The 21,100-nt window shown below is 34.2% G+C and overlaps 1 protein-coding gene across 2 annotated transcripts in view; it reads left to right on the forward strand.

Annotated features, from left to right (window-relative positions):
* The first annotated feature begins 16,825 nt into the window (after positions 1-16,825).
* Positions 16,826-21,100, forward strand: part of LOC149782926 (uncharacterized) — a 149,423-nt gene continuing 145,148 nt past the window's right edge. For both annotated transcript variants that reach the window (XM_089934482.1, XM_089934483.1), the window contains exon 1: positions 16,826-17,451. In XM_089934482.1, coding sequence (XP_089790608.1) covers positions 16,963-17,451 — 489 coding nt within the window. In that variant the 5' untranslated portion in view covers positions 16,826-16,962. The remainder of the gene's footprint in view (positions 17,452-21,100) is intronic.

Genomic DNA, 21,100 nt, shown 5'->3' on the forward strand with positions numbered 1-21,100 from the left:
AATCACACAATTCTTACAAAAATTTTGTCGCAATGTGCACGTACCAAGTTTTATGTGCTGTAATAATGGGTGCTCTAGACTCTAGAGCCATGCGGAATTAACGTTACGCGGTATGTTTATACAGGGGGACGAAATATAGCCCATTGAAAATTTAACACTTACGCTGTACAGTTACTATTTAATGCAATGTTACGATGGGAAACGTTGTTTGTTTCAATACTTGTGAAACAAACGGGAATTAACATTATGCCTTATGTTTACAATGAGGCCGTTTTAGAGCCATATAGGAATGCTAATGATAAAAATGGCCATGGTTCAATTGATTAATGCATAATTTTAACATACTATTCAAGACCACAGGAATGCTAATGATAAAAATGGCCATGGTTCAATTGATTAATGCATAATTTTAACATACTATTCAAGACCACAGTTTCTGTGTTGACCTCAAAAGGGTCGTTTTGGGTAGCTAACCAAAGAGAGTTAACATAGGTGGCACCATGGGCGTCCACATCGGTGTGTATAAATACGGCCACCCACATACGTTAGGACAGAGATACTACTCAGTGATTACCAAATAAAACGAAACTCAGACCAATCCAGTGTGTGTGTGTGTATGTGTGTGTGTGTGTGTGCGTGTTACTTGTCCATACTAAAGACAAATCAGGACAGAGATACACTTACGTTTATGTTGTTGGTATGCTCTCTAAAACAGAATCGCAATGAAATTTCAAAACACATCACGAAGTCATTTTTTTAAAAATATATTCCTTTACTGTCTTTATTTAATTCTTCACCGGTACGTGTTCCTCTTCTGTTGTTTCTTTTACTGGACTCACCTTTTTGAATTTCTTTACTGGTATGTGTTATTTTTATTGTTCTTTTGCTTCTGAACGCATCCTCAAGTTGTTTTCATTTTTCTTGAGACTCGGAAGATCAATGTTATTTTCCTTGACACCGCTAATTGGTATATTTGCTCATGTCTCTCATTTCTTCTGTCTTAGAGGTTCCTTTACTTTGGCGATGTGGACATTCTGGAACCCAGTGTCATTTTTCTTTGCAGATATATCAGTTGTCTTGACTTTTGTCTGAGATGCGTAGCCAGACGTCTTGTTGGAAATGTACTTTCGAATGACTTTCTGTAAATCTCTGACTTTTCCATCTTCGCAGATCGAAACTGAATGAGTGTTTTTCTATATGTTGGAAGAGAAAGTGAACCAAAATCGAGTAAAATTTTTAATCATATTGAAAAGATGCAATCTTTACAACGAGAAAACAAAAGCTGAGAGATGACGGCGTTCTGGGTTGCCTCTTAAGCTGACAGAAGTATAACACTAGTTCATACTGACGAATTTGAAGAAGACATGAGTGATCCTGAGCCATCACCACTTACCTCCACTACAAAACCGATAGAATCAAAACCAGCCAAGAAATTGAGTCGTTGATTTTGTTAAATTCAATCTACAAAAAATGACTTGCTGAAAATCTAGAACTACGGGTTACACATAAACGATCAAATTTAAAGAGCCCCATTCTCAAGTTCCATTAGAGATCCCTCTTCATTACGGATTTATTTGAGTCATTGTTAGATGAATTGAAACAACAATGCCAAGCTCAACTTCAAGATCGTTGGAGTCTATTTAACACTCGCTACTGTTTGAAGTATCCTGTGTGGATCGAATCTAGTACACCTGCAGAATTAACTTCTTCCAAAATCTTGTACAAAATTCAACATGTCCAACAATCCAGTGGCGAGTTTAACATTACGGATAGAAATGCAACGTTTTTTTTTTTTTTTTACATGACCCACGTATGACCTCTATGTGATAGCAGGAAAAGCAAAATTTAATCCATGGATAAGCTTCGCAGTACCAACAAGCATCGTCTAGATCAACATCCATGAAGACCAGCAGATGGCTTTAGCCCCGCACTATCGTTGTAGCCGTATGCCGAGAGAAACGATAGAGCAGAATAGAGGTTAGCATGGATGAGCATTAGAAACCCCAACAACAAAATGAAGCAGAAAGTCTTTAGCAGAAAGCTGTCATTTCTAAAGATACAGTTTGTGGAGTTCCACGCTGGTCCAGGAAAGAAAAGATGTCATTCTTTTGTAGCCAAGCCGTCGACTTCAAACTTCAGTACTATATTTAAAGCTCTGACAATGTGTGTTTGTGATTTGTTTTGTAGTTAATTGTTAAGTAGCTTTAAGAATGTCAATCATATCGCTACAATGTTTGCAGTGTGACAGTGTATATTGATGTCTAGCACTGGGGCATAATGCCACAGACATGTAGCATCGTGTTCCACCCAGTCACATTATCCTGACCCCAGGCCGACTAGTCCTGACACTAACTGTTAATGCTGAGCGGCAAGCAAGGCGATTGTTGGTACCATTTTTTATAAGTCTTTGATATGACTCGGCCGGATTTCGAACCCTAGAACGCTCTAACCACTTAGGCCGCCCAGTTATAACAATGAACTTGAGCACCTATTAAATGACGATCAGAATAGGTATAAAAGGAAATGTGTGGATTTTTTTTTTCTTTCTCTTTTGACAGAATGTTCACACGAGACTGGTACTGATATTTCTAATTTGTGTGTACACGAAACGCTCAGTGTTAAAAGTGTTGCAAATTGTTATGAATATGAGTTGTAAATCACCGTGTGAAGAAAACTTTCGTCGCACTTGATGAACTTTTCATACTTACCAAGAAGTGCGTATTTCAAATAGAAGAAATCAACAATTTACCACTGGACGGAGGTACGGGACCGGAAGGATGTACGTGATTGGAACGAGGTCCGTTATTGGAAGGCTGTTGTTGTTGTTGTTGTAGGGTTTAACGCCATTTTTCAGCACAAGATAGGCTATACATGGCGGGCAGTATTAATGGTGGACGAAGAACCCGGGAAAACCCCAGAAAGAACCACCGACCCACGAGAAGCTACTGGCATACCCACATTAGCCGAATCCGAGACTCGAACCCACGCAGACAGAGGTGAGATGGCAGTGATCCGTAACGGAGAGCGCTTTAGACCACTCGGCCACTCGGGGCCCCAACATCTAGCATGAGCCAGCTACATACAATATCCATAGATACAAACGACATGCAGTTTTCTTCAACTGGTTCAGTCTATACTCACCCCCCAGCTTGAAATCTAAATTCAATCATTATATTAACCCAAATAAAAAATATATATATGCAAATAAAGAATGAAATATGTGAATGTAAATCAGGTAGAAATTAGAATTGTGTAAATTAATTTTATAAGGAAAATATCTTAAGAAATGGAAATATTTGTAAAATCTTTACGTTTCTTCCTTTTTTCTTTCTTTTGTTCCTTCTCTCCTCGTTCTAAATGGGTTTTAAATACTTATGTAAAAACAGGGATCCCTAACGGGGGAAGTACGAGATAATGATGTCATGGGGCTATGTCACACGGTGCTACGCGAAGTGAACAGGCCTGTGAAAGAGTATTGGAAAATCACCCCAGGTGGAAAAATTTGGCATACAAAACATAAAAACAAAATTATAGTATATCCTTCTTGTCTGTCTCCTTTTGCTTCTTTTGTACAGCTCCTGTACAATACACCACTCCCCACTTAGTGGGAAGTAAATAATACACCTCTCCCCACTTAGTGGGAAGTAAATACTTTTGGATTCTTAGGCAGTATCATCATAAATAAATAGAGGCGACCTAACTCGAGCGGGGAGAAATACAGTGAATAAAGAAAGTGTGGACCCCAAGTCGAGCCCAGCCGACCTAATCTATATAAATCAATTATACGAAGAACGACACAGATTATCACACACATAAAACAATAGGAATGTCTTTTTTTTAAATATCAAACGATCAGTATTACACCGTTATTACTTCGCCAAAATTCAAAATTTAAATAAATAAATGATTTATAAAGTGGATCGTAAGATAACTGGGCAAGATTTGGAATAACTGGCCATCACTACATAGAAACTATATATAGCATACATACAATATAGCAACTACACACATATAGCACACATGGGATTTAGGCGACTTCTAGCCAAGGTCAACTAAATAACCAGGGATGGGATTTCGAGTTAGGTGATAGAAACCAACTTGGAAGAACTACCCTTAGATAACACTAGGGATTTAAATAAATACCCCGTCAAAAATTAAATATAAATAAATTTTTGATCGGAATTCTATTTTTTTATATATAAGAAAAACAACATATCTGGGGGAAAACACCTACACATAAAACACTTATTATTTTTTGGGATAAGTGGGGTGGGGACATCTGTCTGGTGCCCCCTCCCCCCCCCCCCAAAGTTGTGAAGCACTTTATCTTCGCCTTCTCTTTAACTTCTTAGTTGCTGGATCCAGTGGTTCAGGCAAAACCGAACACGAATTAAAACATACATCGTCTATCACAACATTCCGCGAGGTGATATATACATTAGGAATCGACTTACACGTTACTGATTGAAAGTCAAGAAAATAATTTTTGTTATAGAAGCATTTGACTTTTAGTCAAATATGGTCGTCTTCGATGACATGTTATGAGTAGACAAAAAAGAAATTAAACTTTGGTTTACAGAAAAAGACATCGTAATGCATGCTAGTATTATTTATATTATTCAATATCCATTTCAACAGAGTAAAGCCCAATTACACCCTAAATCTTAATGTCAGGGATGTCATGCCCCCCCCCCCCCGAATTTGCATGTGCTTTAAAATTGTTGTATCCTATATACGAAAATTAATAAGCCCATCAAGTTCCCCCCATCAAGTTTTGACCCACCCACCCCGCGAAAAAAGTTGAAATGACGTCTCTGCTTAATGTCCATTATGGGGTGTTGTTTAATAGCTCGAGATTAATTTACGGTGCAGGTGTTAGCCAAACAATTAGGAACACTTTGGCTAAATTATGCTGATACCACAAAATTGCCATGTGCCCTTGTACTCATCGAGTTCAAACCTACCACTCCAGATTATACGAGATTTCGTGCGAATTTTTCACGATTGGGTGTCAAGGAGAATGTTAGGTTATTTACTGTGCTCTTTCTCGTTTTCGTCTGTATTACAGAAATAAGTAAAAATACCATTCGCTTTTCTTATGAACAATATTCCACGAGACTTCCTTTCGGTCTTATCTTCCAACCAAACTATATGCTGTCAGTAACTAAAAGAAAAAAAAACGAATGCACAAGTACGTTCACATTTGTTAGAAGCAAGTCTCAAAAAAGTGGTGTCTTAAAAAAAAAAAAACACACACACAGAAAACAAACCCAAACAAAACAAAGTATCTTTGTCAAAATTGGCTCCAAGAATTAATAGTCACACCTCCAAAAAGATCAGTTTGAACCGAGGTGGACGTGAATCTCCATGGGTGTCATTATTCGTTCAGTTTTAAGGTAGACCCCAATGTTAAATCTAAAAAGGCACAACCTGAAAGATAAAAACGAGAGGGACGGCACGTTCACGATCTAAGAAGTAGAAGAAAACCCCAAAGCAAACAATTCCTTCAAGAAAGAGGCGCTAGAACGCGCACGTACTCAGGAAAACATTACTCTGTAACAAGATGAAGCCGGAAAGGGATTGGACTTAGCAAAGACACTGAAAGCACTATCGCGAGTGAGATCTTTATTTATAATGTGATTGAACGATGAATAAATCTGACACCATACATTAAGTCCAACGATGGCGTTAAAAGAATGAAGCACACCAAGTTAAACCGTTCAGAAGGAAATGTAATCTTTCCTACTTGGAACTAATCAGATCAAGTGACTTCCACTAGTAATCAAACAAGAACTAACGCACAGAACTTATAAACAAAGATGATTTATATATGGCTCTATCAATATGGATGATAGGTGTTTAGAATTTAAACACAGATATGACCATTTTTTCATCTATCACCAGTGGTATCAAGTATATAATTTGTAAAATATATATGAAGAATGTTCTATTACGAAGGGGATCAAAGTAAAGAATTTGTACAGAAATATTAATAGTGTTATATCACGAAGGGGATCGAGTATAAATTTGTATAAAATATTCATAGTGTTATATCACGAAGGGGATCGAGTATAAATTTGTATAAAATATTCATAGTGTTATATCACGAAGGGGATCGAGTATAAATTTGTATAAAATATTCATAGTGTTATATCACGAAGGGGATCGAGTATAAATTTGTATAAAATATTCATAGTGTTATATCACGAAGAGGATCGAGTACAAATTTGTATAAAATATTCATATTATGACACAAAGGGTATAAAGGATATAATTCGTTTAAAAAAATGAAACATGTTATATCACGAAGGGGCTCAAGTACATAATATGTAAAAGAAAATATGAATAATGTTATATCGCAAAGGGGATCAAGTATATAATTTGTGCAAAAATATTAATAATGTTATATCACCAAGGGTATAAAGTATATAATTTGTACACAAATATGAATGATATTATAATATATCTATCACCAAGGGTTTCAAAGTATAAAATTTATATAAAAATGTGAATAATCTTGCATCTACCATTAAGGTATCAAAGTATAGAATTTGTAAAAAAAATATAAATAATATTTCATTCAAAGTAGGATACATGTATTATTAACTTTCTGAATCACTGATTTTTACTCGTATAGTGATATTGAATATGATTATATATATATATATATATATATATATATATATATATATATATATATATATATATATATATATATATATATATATATATATATTGTGATAACAAAACAACACAAACGCCGAAAATTCTGTGCAACTAGTTTCGCATTTAATGTATGCTTCTTCAGGCACGAAATGTTTTGAAAATAACGGATGACGTCTTTTATTTTAACATCACTATATACCAACATTCCGCATGCAGATGGTATTGAAGCATGTAAATATTTTATTGATAACAATCTTAATAATAACACACTATCTAGTCAAGATATGTAAAATAATAAAACTTATCTTGGAAAACAATTATTTTCAATTCAATAATATGAATTACATACAAATAACGGGTACAGCAATGGGTAGTCCCATGGCTCCTTCATACGCTTCCCTTTTCATGGGTAAATTAGAAAAAGATTTTCGTCAAAACGAAAAGTTTAATCCATCTGTTTGGTTTAGATTTTTAGATGACATATTTATGATCTGGAACCATTCAACTGAAGAACTAAAAATATTTATTGATCGCCTGAATCATTTTCATCCGACAATTAAATTTACTTATACTGCATCAAGTACGCAAGTTTCATTTTTAGATGTAAATGTAATAAAAATATTGATAACACTATCTCTACAAATATTCATATCAAAGAAACTAATATCCACCAATATGTAGAATATTCTTCATGTCATCCCATGTCATGTAAAAACGGCATACCATATAGCCAGGCCAAAAGATACCGACGCATTATTTCAGATGATTGTCAATTACAAAATTCTTTGAATAAATTACGAACTTATTTCCAAAATAGAAATTATCCTACATACGTAATTGATTCTGCACTGAACAAAGCCCTTAATCTTATTCAACATGAGGCTTTAAACACAGCAGAATGTAAAATAGAGAGAGATGTAATTCCTTTCACAATACAATATAATCCTTCATTACCTAATACAGGTCGTATAATTAATAATTATTATAGTCTCCTAAATTTATCCAATAAAACTAGCGTCAAATCACTTTTCAAAATTAAACCAGTTCTCGCTTATAGAAGACCCAAGAATGTGCAAGATTTTTTAATCAGAACTAAACAGACAGAAAATAAAAAAAATACACTTTTCGTCATCTAAATGTAACAGACACCGGTGTTCTCAATGTGCAAACATAAGAGAAAGTACTTCTTTCAGTAGTGCTAATACAAAAGAGGTATTTTCTCTACGCGATAACACTAACTGCATATTAACTGATGTGATTTATTTAATAACCTGTAAAAAATGTAGCATGCAATATGTTGGACAAACACTACAACAAGTCTCTAAGACAATGAATAATCATCGCTTTCATATAAAAAATTATAGAGATCCTCAGTTTACCTCTAATGTTTCAACACACTTTAACACCAATAATCACTCTCTACTTGATTTTTCTTTCATGCCAATAGATATTGTGCATGGTGACATGAATAGACTCATAAAAGAAACTTATTGGATTCATAAGTTAGATACTCTGTATCCTAATGGACTTAATGCTAATGCACTATATAAAATTGTATAATTTACATTGATATATTGTATATCCTTTAAAACAATATAATTATATGTATGACTGTTTGTCTCTAGTTTATTTTATTATATATATATATATATATATATATATATATATATATATATATATATATATATATATATATATATATATATATATATATATATATATATATATATATATATATGTATATGTATATATAACACGATTATCATGGCGTCCAGTTAACGATCACAACTTATTTCCGCTTTGTTCGAATCGTCATGGCCTGTCGCTCCTAGCCTGCCGAAGTATCCATCGAGAGACTTCGTTTTCCCTGCCGACCCTTTGTGTCCCGAAGTTTTGGTCCCTCACTGTAAGTCAGCTAATACCATCCTCCAAGCCAACGTCACCGTCGACATCATCGTACGAGTTACATGAAAACCCACATAATTCTACGACTCCCCATCCAAAATCAGCTAAAAATATAATGACGTATATCCATGTAGTACACTAAACAAGGTTAAGTATGAAAACAATTATATACATTACGCATGAGCAGACATGAATTTGCTTCGTTACCTATTAAATCATTTCATTAGAGCTAATGTACCCAGTTAGTATTACAATAGCCAGTTTCGCACAGGAATCTGTACCCGACAAGAATTACTCGACTAAATAATAGGAACTCCAACATTACTCAACCCTTAATACATGCAAAGTATCAATGAATTCATGTTGTCTATCCAGTTATAAAAATGGCTACCTTGAAATAGACTATTATATATATATATATATATATATATATATATATATATATATATATATATATATATATATATATATATATATATACATATACATATACATACACACACGATGGCATGACGTTATGAGATATAGGTCTAAATATCTGTACAATTTCGAATCAGTTCTGAAGCATCCAGTAAACATAATACGGATAGAAAAAACGGTTATTGGTGTTTGTATTTTTCAAAACAATCAATGGGACCGCTGTAAGATATTATTTTTACATGCTTTTTGTTTTGATTAAGAATCCATCCTTAGAGTGGACACGTTCCTGACAAACTAGCTGTATTATGATAAAACGACGACAGCTTAGACTGGTTGTCGTGAAATACATTGCCAGTGAACATCAGTTAGTCGGGCTTCTCACTGTGGGCACATTGCTCGTGCAGCAATGGGTGAACTTAACTCAGTATTTTGAAACAAAACTAACGACGAAAATAAACCACCCTCGGTCAATATTGTACGCCTTAAAGTACACACAATTCCATGACACTATGATCTCTTAATATTCTCCGGTGATCATAATTCCCGCCGAACATAATTGAAGACATTTTGTTTCCTCATTTGATGGAAAAATTTAAATTTATTGGTAAAAAGCCCCTCTTTAATGTCTTCTGCTCTAGTCGCTGCTCTTCAGCGACCAAAGTGGCATCTTCTAAAATAAAATGCAAAGTGGAGCAGGTGTGTTACAAAGATTTGTCAAAACAAGAACTAAAAAGATTAGTTCCGTCGAAAACATAATGACGTCCAGACTGTCAGTGTAGACACATTCCAGTATAAAAAGAAGTGTTTAATAAGATTTACTTCAGTTTTCCTTTCCTGAAAGAATGATGTAATGCCACAAAGTTCACGCCACCAACGTCTCTGTCAAAAAAGAGACATTCGGAAGAAAAGAAAAAGGAATAAAAGGAACTCCTTCTTCGTTTAAACAAACATTAAATGCATCGTCAGTACATATCAAGTACAATGCCCGGATGCAGAAAAATATTTGAAAAAAAAAACACTTGACGAAATCATAGATACTGTGTGTGAATGTTGTTTGAACGAAGCTGTCCAGAAAAGAAGGAGAGATATATAGCAGTAAAATAATATGACAGTTTTTGTTATTAAAGAAATAAAAGAAAAGTGATGCACCAAGATTTTTGTCAACGTTGAAAGTCAGAATTTGATATGTTTGCCATGCCACTGACGACGACGACGATGATGATGATGTAAGAATCCAAATGGATATACTTTATCACATGTCGTCTTTGACCACCTCATTACCTATTGATTTTGAAATCAAAGGACAAGCGGAAGTTTATATCGATCTGAGGAACAGTTACTCGTACCTCAAAGTCAACGTTCTTATAATGTACAACACCAACCCATGAGCCGATGCAGCATTTGCAACAATTTAAAGAATTCACTGTTCAGCAAAGTGGATTTGTACTTTAATAACATACTGTTTAACAGCAATAACAAGGACACGTACCCTTATATGGAAACTCTTTTGACATACGTAAAAGATGCCAAGAACACACGTCTGGATGCTTCACAGGTGTGGAAACCTGATATGTAGAACAAGTTTAACGACAAAGAGTTGATTGCAGATAACAATCCTGACAATGGTTGATTTAACGAACGCCAAAAGAAAATCAAGCAAGGGCGTAGTTTAGAAATATTGGATCGTTTGCATTTAGACTTGTAGTTGCAAGACAAAGTATTTGTTGAATGTGGTGCTTGTGCTCTTGAGACCGAATCGAAGGAAGTAGTACCGTGTTCCATTTGATGACCACTGTTATAGAGTATAAAGAGAACATTTTGCTCTGGTCTACTATTCAAAACCAAAGATCATGTTTTCCAAGGTCAACTGCCAAACCAATTGTTCATCGATATCGTCAGCAATGCAGCCCTCAACCGAGCTATCGATCCTTTCGATTTCCAACACTTCAGTGTGTCCAAAATATAATTCACTCAGATGGCTTCCAGATCATTTGAACCTAACTTTGACCCCCACCACCACCAAATTTGAGATCATACTTTACTCTGTTTGAAGCCAAAGGACAATTAGGAATCACATTAGTCACGGCATTTAGTATGACGATTATGAAGAATGATATGCTTTAGGTGACTTTGATTTCTCTCCAGACCAATGTAGTGACAAAAGATATGTCCGCCCTATAAAATCAGGCCAACGTCGTGTGGAATTTAGCTTGCTCTAGCTCTGGCGAACACAGTGAACTTAATCTTGTATGCAGACTTCGATAATACTCTGGAAAACAACAGTCTGAGAGAGGTGATACTATGCAATATAAAGATGAGATAGGCGATGAGAATGTTTCTATTCGTAACAAGAACAGTCATAGACTACATGTGATGGAAAAAAAAAGAGCCAGTCCAGAGGTCAAGATTGCCTCAGTTAAAATAATACTTAGTCACTTGTTTTATTCGTCACCAGGTTGAAACAGTCAGACGCATAACCATAGAACATTTTTAAGGCTGTCAAATTGATCATCCTAGTCAGAGGCCACATAACAAATGTCTGATGATGAATGAAGAAGAAAAGTTGGAAAATTAACTGGAAGACGCATGAACTCTCATATCGGAAGGAAAGATTTTTAAAGAATGATATAAAAATTATAGTGACCATTCCTTATCTCTACTGACATCTTTGAAACGAAACACACCGAAGCTCCCCTTTCATCGATTTCCTATTGAATACTGTCCATTACCCCACTTTTAGATCACTATCCAATATCACACTTACGGAGTACTATTAATAACACCAGTTTTTGACTGATTAAAGATTTGATGATGAAAACATCAAAAAATTTATGAACTTTTCCATAACATAGAACCATATTTGAACATGATAAAAAATCCGACAATTCAGTTCCTTAAAGATTACTTAGACTAAACTGTCAGACATATGATACGTCAAACTCAGTTGTTACTTGTACCGTTATATTCCATCCTGTGGTCATTACAATTATCTGGAACCCCGTTTCTGTTTTCTTTAACAAAGAAGAATATTGTTTTATGTTAGATGGAGGTGAAATTGATTCTCTGCTTTCGTCTACATGATTTTAAACTGTTCAAAGAGTCTTTCTCAGACTCATTTTATGTGAGTCAATTACATATAGTTATAGAGTATAAAGCGAACATATAGTTGTATTAGCTGCATTGTCGATGATTTTCTCACTCTCTAACATAATTGTTTTAATTTTTTTTAAAGTGTTACTTTTCTTTATTTGTCATTGCCTGATTGAGTGATTTATTCAGAAATAATATTATTCTACTCTATGCAAATATGTTCTAATTCTCAATCCGGGTAAGCACCTTTTACATATTACATCTTTATCTTTACCCCATGTAATTGTGAATCTTGAATCATATGGGAGGATATAAAGGGATAAAGTACACTGTTATGTTAGCACATGTGCATCTACAGGAGTCGTACAGTCTTTCTGTCTACCATAAACCGATTGGTGCTCCAGTGATATTTTTGGCAATTGCCACTCCTGATCGTAACGTTCGCATCTTTTCATTGGTTGTATAGCGACTGCAAATATTGAATTAAGAGCTGCATTGGTAAATACTGTGAATTATGTTGCTTACTTCAATATTATTGATGTGGAAAGTTGCTGTGAAATTCTAGAGCATTTCTTGAATAAGATTTGGTTCTTATTATAGAACAATTACAAATTTAACCGAGTTTATAACAAGGACAAATGTGTTGTATGTCAGCGCAACACATATATGAAAAATCTCACCAACAAAATAATATTACTTCAACTTCTGTTACCTTGACATTCAGCATGACCATCTGACAACGCTAATTTATCCTTCTTCTGTTTCAGACTTCCAACTTTGGCTTCTTATATATTGTTTTCCTATTTAAAATCTAAGTGGTTCTTTCTTCTTATGTGAAGTTATTTGTACAGTAGCATTCTCTGGTGATTTGTTAATCTGAACAAATATCTTAATGTTTTCTTTCAACCCCATATTTTATTTTGCAATAAAACAAAAAGTTCACATAAACATGGCTTGTTGGTTAAATTGAAATTATTCAACGGCATGTTTAGACTAAACCTTTTTTTGGACTCATTTAAACCTAATATGGATCTATATTGCTAAATGACGCTAGTATTATATATGATGTTTTGTTTAAAAAATCTAAAAGTGTACAAAGTGCAAAACGTTGCTAAAAGGCATACTGTGGAAAGCAATCTAAAATATGGTATGTAAAAGACAAATGTTAAATAAACAATACAACAATGAATATATAAAACAAACTTTTTAAACGCAAACATTTCAGACTTAATCATTTAAGTTACAATTTTAAAGGCAATGAAGCAAAATAAAAATCAGATACGACTTTAAAAATATTCGATGTGCCATCTTTGGACATTTTCATGAAATGGTCAGACTTTACACAATCTGGATATATTAGATGTACTCGACATAAATCATTGTATTCCATGTTCATCCTTTGACTTATCAAATCAATATCGAAAATGTTTTCACTGGTCAAATACAAAACACATACAATCCAATGAAAATATATCTAAAATTGGAAACACGAGAATATAAAAGAGCACAGTAAAAAGTACAAACTTTCAAGATGTTCAGCTATATCATCGCAGAGCTTTGCACCAGATATGTTGTAGACTTCGTCGAAAACATATTTTAGCGACTCGTTTCTTTCTCTGAATGTTTAACAGCATTTAGATTGTTATATAATATTATTACTATTATTACTATTATGTCTACAATTAATGATACTATAATAGTAATAGTTATTGCAGTTATAATTAGAAAGTTATTTGATTTCAAAGAGAAAGCTAGAGTAAGTAATAGCTGAATTGACAACGTTTTTCAATGTGCAATAAACTGATTCAAAATGTAGCTGGGTATCTAAAAAATTGATTTAAAGAGTTGTGAAAGATGTGCTGAAGTGAAAGACATGACAACATTTAACGAAGCGTTTCCATATTTACAAGAGTTATCAAAAAGACTAAAAGAACAAACCGGGATAGAAAAAAATTAGAGCACACAAAATATACTTCAAGTATATTGTATAGAACGAAAAAGAGACGACAGCAAGGAACGCAAAATCACATGAAACAAAGGTACTACGATAAAAAAATTCAGATGATAAAAAAATGGGGAAAAAAAGCAACAAAACAAAATCAAAGATGAAATATATGAGTACTCAAATGAAGTACGACATTAAAGATACCGTATGTTCCATCAGCTGACTTTTACATTATCTAAACTCTACAAAGCTTGAAAATGTCAGTGAAGATGAACTAGACGTGGAGCATGTCATATCTAGATTTATCTCTCTGATCTTGAATGCAGAAAACAATATTTCCACTGGACAATTACGAGATATATTATGACAAACATTAACATACAAGGAAACACATGCTAAAATGCGATATAACTAGTAGATGGAGATTACAACAAAAACGTTGAATGATTCTAGCTGGCCAATTTCATTGTTTATAAGACCTGAGCAGTGTTGTCAAATCTGTGTTTCCTTATAACTTCACTTAATAACAAACAGTTACACCTATAATGGCAACTATTGTAACAAACATGGTTAAAGGGACAAATTTATGAACAACAAAAGGAGCCAGTACACATTATAACTGTTAACCATGTATCACCAGTTCTTATTACCACCTTGCCTTATGTTGTTTGTTGACATTTACATGCTTAATAGTTAACAGTCAGTGCAGACATAGGGAATCCTTGCTTGAATGTTAAAATATCTGGTGAAATATCTACTCCACTGAATGCCATGTAGAATTATTTCGGTCCACTTTGTAAAATGTACAAATTATCAATTGGCAGAAAACTTTGCTTATGGATGATGTCACATTATAAATTGCAACATCGAAAAACTGATTTGGATATTTTTGCATCTTCGTCACTGACGAATACTTCGTATATATTCTTGTTACTATTTTCTCATCAATGTTTTCTAACTCGTTCTCGGTAAACCTTGTACATACTATATCTTCGTATGTTCCATTTCCCATTGCTGTATTCCTGTGCGTACTCTGGAAGTTCTGATACTATCGCAAAATATTTGGGACTTTGGGAATTGCAGAGCGTCACTTGAGGAGAATCCCAAATTTTTCCAGCTATGACATTGTTTATATCGTTCCACAGCCTGTAGTGATCGTCAACTTTTCTGCTTCTGTTTTGAGTGAAATTTTTCTGCATTCGAATACTCCAAGTTCTGCTAAACATGTCCATCCCCAGATGCTTTTTTTGTACTTGTATGCTGAAGAAGCTTCATTGTCCAACAAATCCTTGGATTTTGTTGTTGTAAAACATTTTTCCCTAATGAAAATATATCGTTTCTACCGATTATGTCATATCCTATTTCTGTTTTCTGTTTTCACTACAGGGGAATGTGAAAAGAAAAATGTAAATCGCTGTCAAGAGGTGGATTCGTTTCTTTTTGTATTCTTGATACGTATGCATGCCATCGGTGTTTGCCTACCGCTAGTCATCCACGTGAATAAATAGGACCGTTCTGTATGTGAAATATTCCTCTCGTTTGTTCGTGTAACGTGTTGATAGAATATTTAATTAATCGTTCTTTCAACCCAACATATTTTATTTCAAGGTTTTCAAGGTTGGTATTGTTGCCTCATTTGGTTGATACACGATATATATGCGAGTTAATCACAATATAGCAATCATTTTATCATATGCAATGATTTTCCATTAATTTTGCGTTGTGATTTTTCAGTTCCGGAAGTATAGCATTTTACCAACCCGATTTAAGATAGTACTGTAAGTCAAATTCCAAATGTGACATCAATATGGTAGTATTTCAATAGTAAGGTATATGAGTGTTCTGGTACATATTTTGTCACTTTAGAGGTAATGAATTCCAGTATGGTTTGGGAACATTGTGCTGGCCTTGTACTAGATACATTGGTATGAGGTCTATAAGTACTGAACTATTTTGTGAAGTTGTAAGGAAAGTGGTACAGCAATGGGTAGGACAGATATGAGAGGACTGGCATTTGAATTAAGTGTGTTTCTTGTTTAACTGTTTAACTGGATGTGCATGAACAGAGTCTACACAATTTAACTAGTGCTCAACAACTCTGATATTAATTTACGTACTGAAAGAAAGCTAAGACATTTTTTAGCACTTCGGTGAAGGGTATTTGAAATTTTTCACATTAACATATTTTATTTTAATTTATCACTTTTCTTCACTGTTCCCACATATTTAGCCAATTGGTAACTTCATTTGGGTTAGTTATGAGAATCTTAAGAGGTAATAGGAAGGAAACATTTCGAACTAAACGTCATAGTATCCAGATGCGATCCTACCCTGTGGAGAATTGGATTAGGAATGAAAACATCCCTCTGCCCACTGATCCTATCAAGGTAGATTTTATTTCTTGTCATTTGTTTTCTTTATCTCACGATTTTGTTTATACAATATTTTCCGGATTACGTACAGACTAATTTTTCCGATGCCTCACATGTTAATATGTACACTGAATTGTTTTAGTGGACGTGTCAAATGTAATAAAGTTGTAAATTATGTCCTGAATGAGCTTCGTTAGATTATTAATAATTTGGCTGTGCTGCATCACGTGAAAAAAGGCGACATAATAGTGTAGACAAAATATTTTTTTCTATCTAACTAACATCATTCAATTGTATTTTCTATAATAATTTTAAAATTGGTTAGGCATTATAAAAGCCTATTAAATTCTATCTTAAGTGCCGAATATTAATTTCATTAGATCGCACAGTTGAGTAATTTTGATTTTCATTGGTCGATTACGAAATGCCCGTATGAAGATCAGGATTTCGATATTCAAGGTTTCTTAGAATCGTTAAAATGGCTAGTTTCATTCCCCCAGTTTTATAGCAGATAGACCGGTTTGGTTAAAATAGTTGAACCTACTGTTTATTCATTCTTTTACGATGGTGAGAAAGGAGGATTTGTGCCTGTGGTTCAAACATCTGACTCCTCATAAGAGGATAGATTACATGTGTGGAATGTTACGTTTATGCCTACCGTTGGAATTAAGATTCATAGGTTCGGTTTTGGAAGACCTAGGCAAAAGGGATTTCAGTCACCTTAGGGAATCTGAATCAAAGGCAAATAATAAGAACGACTTGTCAAATTTTATGGAAACAGATGAACATATATTCAGGACTAAAATGGCAACGTATCTAGCTCTCTTGCATTCGTCCAATCGAATTTGTTCCAACATACTGTGTGGCCTGTTAGAGTCGAATCTTACAACTGTATTTGCTGTGCAGAAGTCTCAGAACGAATTCACAGTATATTGCAATCTGTTAGTTTTGATGATGGCTATGAATCACCCAGCATTTACCTATCATCAAAAGAACAAAATGTACGAATTTTACAAACGAGCAGAGGAAAATGCTGAAGCTGTTCTGGGCAAGGTGGGTAAAGCTACACACATGACCAGATGCCATATGATTATTATATCAACATGGCGACCTGTACCGTCCAATACACATATTAGTATATTTGTCCTTCTGTTTAGTGTATATGTGCATATTATGACAATGTTTTTATTAAATAGGAGGTGGGGGGGGGGTGTTTTCAAAAACGAAAGTGTAGAACCCAGATATTCAGTGTGTCACTTGTAGAACAATTGAGAAACTTGTTTAATGTGTTAAATTAAAGAAAAAATATTTCTGTAATAAATCTGCATATGCTTGAAATAAATATCTCTGGTAATTGAAGAAAAATCGGATCAGAAGCTTACGGGAATTTAATCAGTTGTGCAACCATCAATTTGATCTGTAACTGATACAGAAACTATGTGAATCTTGTGTGTCAGAGTTTCATATGTGCAAAATTTTGGGATTGAGATTTTGTGGCTGTCAGGCAGGATAATTGTTCCATAAAACAGATTTTCAGGTTTGCAAAAGTGCTTATTGCAGCATTTACAGGTAAAGTGTGCAAGGTATTCATTACAACACTGATAGACAACACCAATAAAAAGTATTTTTCATGGGCAGACTTTGTGTTTGTACAGGTGTATTTAGTTGTACCTCTTCACAAGTAACATAGTGGGCACAAAATATCAAAGCAATACAGCTGGACAAGAAATTGATCTCAGGAATCCATCAACAAGTCAAGTGCTGTTTCAAATTGATATCTTTTTTAAGCATTGACATAGGATGTCAAATCCTTAGCCCACCAGGCCTGGATAACATATCGTTATTGGGCAAGTTCAATTTTGAAGGAATCATCCCAGTTTTTATAAAGGATAAAACACAAATTTAGAAAGTTTGTAACTATTTTCCCTATATCATACTTGCTTGGTGCTGAGCAATTTTTCCCATTTGTATTCCTTCTTTTCCAATAAGACCTGGAGATTGATTCGGTCAAGCTGTGTGGAGCTGTGTACATGTGAGCATAATAACATAAAAACCTAGATCAAGACTTTCAATGTGGGAATGCTATGTGTAGGTTTACAGTTGTGACTATAAAGGTCTTAAAATTAAAGTTTATGTGTACTTAGGAACTGGGTCAGGCTTTGCTTATGCAGTAAAACCTAACTTGGGAAGACAAGTCGTAATTTTTCACCAGATTCCTAATGCGTCTCAGTTTTTTGGTATAATTTGAAGACCAGTATTGAGATAGACCATTTGATATGAAATTTTTTTTATCCGGATGGGCTTGTAAGTCAAGACAGTAGAACTGAAATAATGGGACAATAATGCTTCCTACAGATTTAAAGTGGGTACTGAAACATGGGGCAATAATGCTACATACAGATTTTAAGTGGGTATTAAGTGGGTACTGAAACATGGGGCAATAATGCTACATACAGATTTTAAGTGGGTATTAAGTGGGTACTGAAACATGGGACAATAATGCTACATACAGATTTTAAGTGGGTATTAAGTGGGTACTGAAACATGGGGCAATAATGCTACATACAGATTTTAAGTGGGTATTAAGTGGGTACTGAAACATGGGGCAATAATGCTACATACAGATTTTAAGTGGGTATTAAGTGGGTACTGAAACATGGGGCAATAATGCTACATACAGATTTTAAGTGGGTATTAAGTGGGTACTGAAACATGGGACAATAAGTGGGTATTAGCTAACAAGTACAGTTTATGCTCTTTGGATCATGTGGACAATTTTGAGACTAACAGTGAAAAATTTAGAAAGGCTGTCATTCTGAAACTGGTATGATTACATAATAATTATTTTTCCAAAGATCTGGGGGAAAAGACTGAAGGTCTTGCTTGGGGACTCTTAGTCTTTTAGGCTCAAAGTGTCTGGTTGTCATGTGAATAAAACTTAGATCAGATCCATGGATAACACTTGCCACCTTTTGCACTTAATCAGTGATTATGAAAAATACAGTGTGTGAAATGAAGTAGCATGAAAGTTTCTCTAGATAAACAGTATATAAAGTTAATGCAAGGCTTCAAGTGGGTTAATGATTTGGTTGCAGAATGGCTACCATCTTTAAAATAAAGTTGCCATTTACAAACATTTAGTCACCAATTATGAAAAATGTTTCACTGGAACAAAACACAATAAATGAAACTTTATAAGCAACAATGTATCGTTACAAATACTTTCACTGTTGTAAAATCATTCCATATATCTAAGTGTCGGGTGAGTTTGTCACTTCTTTTGGCATTTCAAGTTGATTGGCCATCCTGTGTAGGTAACTTTCCTGTGTTTATATTTTCTTTTTTTGAAACCAGGCAGTGACTCTTGCAAAATTTACTCTAATCAGAACTTTCATTGAAATTTTGAGTAATTTACTCTCAACTTGGAGCCCTGTAATTTGACTTTTGGAATGGAAATAACTCAAAGTACTGCCACCATTAAGTTGCATTGAACAGTGGGTGCCAATTTTTATGGATTGTATTGTTTCCCCCAATGAAAAAGGAAGAACTTGTGCAGAAAATAGGACCTAATCTCCATTCACAAATTTTAGTGCAATGTTGCTATACCATCAATATGCCATTTTATTGGAACCATGAAAACCTTCACTGCTGTTACTTTATTTATAGTGATTACTTCATTAGGAACAATGAATATTTTTCCATGGGACCCTCTTTGGTATTATTGGACAAAAGCCTCCATTTTTTGTGTAGAAATGAGAGCTATACTCAAACATCTAAAAGATACAACCCACAAATTTCATTATCTTTTCAGAATTTGTTTTCACATTGGAACCTGTCATAATTTAGAATCTGCCAAGTCACAACCCCATTAATATCTCGTATATTACAGATAGATATTCTCATACAGCAGGTTTTTTAAAAAAAAATTATGTACTGTTGGCTCTCTAGTTTCAATGATATCAAAGGTGATGAAAGGGCAGATTAAGGATCCAGAGTGGTCCTAAAGTCACTCATTTACAAATGGAAGATTCCATTTACAGACTTAGCTATTTTATAAATCAGCATGGCAAAATATGTGGAATGAAAACTCCACAAGCAAACATACACGTAAAAACATCAGACCCACTGTTGGAATGTGGCATCACTTGTATATAGCAGATTGGAGGTAGTATTATGCTGACTGCTAATTCGACATGCATACCTGACTCATGGGTACCTCCAGAAAAGTGAATCTCAACCAGAATGCATATGCTGTCAGTGTCCATTGATAGTGGAACACTTCAGCTTATTTGACTGAATTATTTGCACAGACTATATGAGAACATACCACTCAAGAAAATCTTGCAGTTTAAACAGCAAATTTCAATCTTATTTGAAGGATTGTATGTGTCACCTTTATCTGTTATTTTTTTATGCATTTTACAGAATTTTATCAGCTTACTTTTTTAAATATATTTTATGATGTATCATGTATATACATGATCTGTGTCAAAACCACTTGGAGAAATATTTCATACAATCTTTCAGAGGATGGTAGTCTTGAAAATATGGGTATTTTATATAAAGAAGCAAACAACTTTATTATTACAAAATATGACAGTTTATTGACAATTGTTACCATTATTAAACCAGTTAACAACCATCCCACCCTCATCTTTTCATTGTTGATGTCCGAGCAAGATTGGCATGCCCTTAATGTTTA

Source organism: Sinohyriopsis cumingii, chromosome 15 (genome assembly GCF_028554795.1).
Source record: "Sinohyriopsis cumingii isolate HCF-2022 chromosome 15, ASM2855479v2, whole genome shotgun sequence".
NCBI classification, from domain to species: Eukaryota; Metazoa; Mollusca; class Bivalvia; order Unionida; family Unionidae; genus Sinohyriopsis; species Sinohyriopsis cumingii.